The sequence below is a fragment of the Limulus polyphemus genome, unplaced genomic scaffold (genome assembly GCF_000517525.1).
Source record: "Limulus polyphemus unplaced genomic scaffold, Limulus_polyphemus-2.1.2 Scaffold12657, whole genome shotgun sequence".
NCBI lineage: Eukaryota > Metazoa > Arthropoda > Merostomata > Xiphosura > Limulidae > Limulus > Limulus polyphemus.
In genome coordinates, this window is record NW_013678267.1 from 1 (window position 1) to 6068 (window position 6068).

General features: G+C 32.4%; 1 protein-coding gene across 1 annotated transcript in view; it reads left to right on the plus strand.

The window, feature by feature from the left end:
- The first annotated feature begins 972 nt into the window (after positions 1-972).
- The window catches only part of LOC106477061 (rab GDP dissociation inhibitor beta-like), an 8510-nt gene continuing 3414 nt past the window's right edge, over positions 973-6068 (plus strand). The window contains exon 1 of the mRNA XM_013937663.2: positions 973-1110. Coding sequence (XP_013793117.1) covers positions 1029-1110 — 82 coding nt within the window. The 5' untranslated portion in view covers positions 973-1028. The remainder of the gene's footprint in view (positions 1111-6068) is intronic.

A 6068-nucleotide genomic window follows, 5' to 3' on the forward strand; every position in this document is an offset into this window, starting at 1 on the left:
TTCCACATTTATGTCTTTACCTGCAATAAGGTTTGTTAAATATTTACTACACAAGTGTCTACACAAGTCACTCTAGCGATCTTTATTTCCACATTTATGTCTTTACCTGCAATAAGGTTTGTTAAATATTTACTACACAAGTGTCTACACAAGTCACTCTGGCGATCTTTATTTCCACATTTATGTCTTTATTTGCAATAAGGTTTGTTAAATATTTACTACACAAGTGTCTACACAAGTCACTCTGGCAATCTTTATTTCCACATTTATGTCTTTATTTGCAATAAGGTTTGTTAAATATTTACTAGAAATTTACGCACAATAACAGTTTCAACTTCCAAAAAGATACCTGCATGTCTGTGAAGTATTCAATAAAGAATTAAATAAAATATATGAACAAAGCATACCATGTTTAGTACAGTTTTACTTTTACGTATTGAATATCACAGAAAAGTTAAGGTATTATAGACTAGTGAAAAAATTTCATTAACATTTTTTTAGGTGGAAAACTATTTAAGCAGCAGTAAAACGAAACAAAATTATCATATTTTCAACAAAAGCCTCTTTATTACATTGTTTCCATTTATGATAATTTAGTATACCCATTAAATCTACCAGTAATGTTGAACTGCAGAAGATGAATGAGTTGATAATTTAAAAAACAACAACATATGTCACAGTATACCAGAACAGGAGTTCAAAGACTTTCTCACACATACCTCCCCCCTCCAAAAAATTGCATCCTGATTGAGGACCCCCACCCAATGAATCTTTAGAGAACCTGAACAGTATTGTGTATTTGTTTCCTGCAGTCCCCCAGTTTAAGAATTACTAACACTAGATAATTACACATGAATAACAGTTAGTAGTCTGTTTCTACTTTAAGTTAACTTATTGATCTCTATAATGTTTGTTTGTTGAAATGCTTCAGTTATCAACTAAAACATTTTTCACAAGTGTTAGAATATGCAGTGTTTTGTCGGCTTATAAGTTGCATCTATTTTCAGGTAATCAGATGTATCTGTTTGATGAACCACCCAATTCCCAACACAAAAGATGCTTTGTCGTGTCAGATAATCATTCCTCAAAAACAAGTTGATCGTCATTCAGGTGAGATCTTCTGGAGAGTTTACCAGATATTTTGTAAGATGAACATTTGTGTCATTCTTCTGTCATCTCGAAAGTCAAAAATTAAAAATTCTAGCCAGTGAAACTTTGGAAAACATTTAGCATTTCTGTTTCTGAAGTGTTTTTGTTAATTTCATTGGTAGGAGAAAGTAGGCCCTGTGTGTGTCATAGTATTAATTTGTTACAGTCTCATAAGAACCCTTTTATTGAAAGCATTAGAAATTATGGTAATCGTACACTTTCAGAAAGTTAATATTTAAAATATTACTGGTTGTTAGGAAAATTTTTTTTTATGTGTTCAGCAAAATATCATAAACTATTAATATAATTATTTTATTACAATGCTCAACTGATTACCACATTTAAAATTCGTGTGTCGAAATGTCTAGTAGCAATAATACGTGTATCAACCACATGAAGAACATGATTACATCAGGTAGAAAATCATTGAAGAGGTATAGCATACCCAGTAAATCTACCAGTATGAAGAGGTATAGCATACCCAGTAAATCTACCAATCATAAAGTTAATCATAATTGTATTAATTCCATAACGTTTCTTTCTGGTTGGAGAAAGTAGGCTGGTTTAGCTAATAAATTAATCATATGGATAAAACATTCATGAATATTTAGTCTTTTTATACACCAAGATTTTCTGTTAATTAATTGATATGAAGAGGTATAGCATACCCATTAAATCCAACAGTATGAAGAGGTATAGCATACCCAGTAAATCTACCAGTATGAAGAGGTATAGCATACCCAGTAAATCTACCAGTATGAAGAGGTATAGCATACCCAGTAAATCTACCAGTATGAAGAGGTATAGCATACCCAGTAAATCTACCAGTATTTGTTAGCTCCTTCATCATAAAGTTAATCATAGCGTTTCTTGTTGTTGATTTTTCAAATTGTGAGAAAAAAACATAAAATGATTAATTTTCCCTTATACAGTGTAGCTTTTCAGAAGGATATACTTTGAAGAACTATCACATATGGTAATGGCAGTTCTATTAATTTGGGATCAGCTTGTCAATGTTACTTTGTGTGTATCGGGTGATGAAGCTATGATCTATAGTGATCTGTCTGTTTTTATTAATAGGTTAAGTGCTATTTATGGAGGCACCTATATGCTAGATAAAGCAATTGATGAATTAGTGATTGAGAAGGGAAAAATTGTCGGTGTTCGTTCAGGAACTGAAACTGCAAAGTGCAAACAAGTTTACTGTGATCCTTCGTATGTTCCTGAGCGAGTAGAAAAAGTAGGCCAGGTAAGTTCAGCTAATCATAGCTAGTTTTATTAACTTCTACATAATAAAGTTATTTATAATTCTGTTAACTCCATCATATAGTTAATCGTAGCTTTGTTAGCTCCTTCATCATAAAGTTAATCATAACTTTGTTAACTCCTTCTTAGTAAAGTTAATCATAGCTTTGTTAACTCCTTCATCATAAAGTTAATCATAACTTTGTTAACTCCTTCATCATAAAGTTAATCGTAGCTTTGTTAGCTCCTTCATCATAAAGTTAATCATAACTTTGTTAGCTCCTTCATCATAAAGTTAATCGTAGCTTTGTTAGCTCCTTCATCATATAGTTAATCGTAGCTTTGTTAGCTCCTTCATCATAAAGTTAATCGTAGCTTTGTTAGCTCCTTCATCATAAAGTTAATCATAGCTTTGTTAACTCCGTCATCACTATTTAATTACAATTCACAACTGCTCATCACTTTTAGGGACCACACCTTCATCTCTTCAACAACAATTGTAATCCCACTAAATTCTCTTTACTGTAGATTAATAATCAAATTTACCATTTTTTTTACTGTAAGCACAGAACCAGATAACAGCTTCTATACATTAAGAAGGCATCTTATTGGTTTGTCGGTATTGAAGAGTTAGTGTTAAGCTTACGGGCAACATTTTGTCTTAAGTACAAGGCAACAAGTTTTATGTAAATTCAAGGTAGTGTTCTGTAGATATACCAGTAATGATTTCGTATTTTAAATGATGTAATTATAAAGGTCTTAATCCGTTTGCATTGGGTGCATTAAATAACTTTTCTAGCGAGGTATGTCAGTGAAATTAACATTATAATTGTATAATTCAAAATTTTATATTATGTGAGTTTTAGTTCTTTTATTTCAAAAGAAACCTTTAAAAATAAATATAAACCTCAGTTTTGTTCTCACATGATACGTAATCGTTCATAAATCTGAAATTTCAGATTCTCCAACTTGAATCAGACAACTACACAGTGTCTGAACAGTGTCTAGATAAAAACTTTATTTACTGCTCTATTTATATGTATGTTTCAAAGTTTATTGGCTGAGTTCAGTGAACACAAGAAATACATTTTGCCATGCTCACTTTCAATACTTAGACTTGAGATTCAGAAGCCACTTGTACTTATTTGATGCAACTGTTTGTAAACAATAAAAAGAGCTCAATCTCCCAATAGTTATTTTAAAGCTGGTGCACAGTTTTCGTTATCAGCTACATGTAACTGACAGTAGTAATTGTTTGCTGCTTTGTCCACGATAGCGGGCCCAACATGGCCAGATGGTTAGGACGCTCAACTCGCAATCTGAGTGTTGCGGGTTCGATTCCCCGTCACACCAAACATGCTTTCAGCCATGGTGGTGCTATAATGTGAAGGTCAAGCCCACTATTCGTTGTTAAAAAAGTAGCCCAAGAGTTGGTGGTGGGTGGTGATGACTAGCTGCCTTCTCTCTAGTCTTACACTGCTAAATTAGGGACGGCTAGCGCAGATAATCCTCGTGTAGCTTTGCAAGAAATTCAAAACAAACTAAACCAATTGTCCACAATAGCACTTATGGTTGTTTTTTACCGAAATCTCTATTACTTAAGAGAGACAGTTAAATTGTATTTGTGTTTTCCTTTTATATTTTAGTTAATTATGTGTTGTTGTTTTTTTGTTTTAAAATGCATCATTGAAAGGTTTAAAAATTTCTAATATAACTCGAACTTTGCCTCGTTTCTCAAGGCTTACGATAGTACACGAGTGCAAGACAATATAATACGCCCCAAGGACACAATTGACTTCTGTTGAGATGAATAATAAGTGATAAAGGACAAGAAAGGAAAATCAAACATTAAAAATAAACTATATGTGAAAAGGTAATGACCCTAAATGACGAATATAACCAAATGAAGATCTTTTAAGATATTCTCAGGAACAAATGTACATTTGACTTCACATATATGTTGATGATAAAATCTACAGTTAGTGATATGGTAGAAAAAATAAAATTTATAACATACCTTAAAATCTTTTGGTATTCATTTAGGAGTTTCTAGACGTTGTGCAAATGAAATTTTAAAATTGTGAGGCTGAAAAACAGTGTTTTTATACTTTCAAGTTAAAATCGCTGTACAATCGAACTATTTAGTCTGAGTGCAAATTACTACAATAAATCTTTTTTTAGCAGAAATATTTAATTAAAATAATGTCATTCATTATATACAAAATACTTGTAATCTCTAAGAAAATCTTGCAAGTTGTCGTGAGGGTGTGTTAAGAAATATCGGAGTTACCCTATGTATTACTGCACGCGTATCCTTCTCCAGACGGGTTCGTGTATTTTACACGAACCCATTGCAAAAGGGTTAATTGAACACAATCAAACTAGCATTCTAATTAAATGAAATACACCTTTAGGAAGGAAACAGAAGTGTAGTAATAAACCACATATATATATATTAAATATAACTTCAGTATAGATTGAAAACTAATCATTAAATTGTTTAAGTATAAATCATGATATCATACGCTGTATAGGTCAGTTAGAGGTCTTGAAATCTAACTGTGTTGATTGAATCATCAGTTGGGTGTCTTCTCAGTAATCAATACTTTGGGCCGAAGTAACATCTGTGCAGATGTAGATTAGATCTGAATCCAAGCGGTAAAACAAATTAGTACATATTGATATTATTTATATGCTCTAGGTTAAGGTGATAATATTTACTAGCAGAAACATGACAGAGAAATTTAAGGAACCACTGTGAACTGTGATTCTTGCAATGTTAGCCTAACACCCACCTGGCAAATCCCTGTGGTAGCTCCCCAAGACCATAGAGTGGATAGAGATAGGGGCTTTTTCCATAACGAGCTAACGAATCACTGTACAGCTTGATCCTCTCAATTAATTTTAAACAAGACTTGTTGAGATACCTAAAGAAAGCAGAAAACAACAACATTACAATGTATTTTCACATTTTATCATTTCTTTTATGTTAAATAAACTGTCCTATTTAATTTCATGCAATACACCCACTGAATTTACGTTCTTTGAATTCAAGTTTTACTTGTGTATGTACATTGTAGAGTTGTAACATACCAAGGTCACTGGGTCACCACGAGTAATATAAAAGGTACTTTATACTGACAGTGATAGGAATTTTAAAGGAAAAAAAATATATATCAATCCATGAAGACTTTACAATATATTACAAGAAGTTTCCAGTATATCTAGTAAAGTTATTGTTGGAACATCATTGTTAACAGACGAAAGTAGAAGAAAGGAAGTGTCTAACCTAGCTTGATAGACGTGACAGAAGTAGAAGGAAGTGTTTAAACTAGCTTGATAGACGTGACAGAAGTAGAAGGAAGTGTTTAAACTAGCTTGATAGACGTGACAGAAGAAAGTGTTTAAACTAGCTTGATAGATGTGACAGAAGGAATTGTTTAAACTAGCTTGATAGACGTGACAGAAGTAGAAGGAAGTGTTTAAACTAGCTTGATAGACGTGACAGAAGGAATTGTTTAAACTAGCTTGATAGATGTGACAGTAGGAAGTGTTTAATCTAGCTTGATAGATGTGACAGAAGGAATTGTTTAAACTAGCTTGATAGACGTGACAGAAGTAGTAGGAAGTGTTTAAACTAGCTTGATAGACGTGACAGAAGTAGTAGGAAGTGT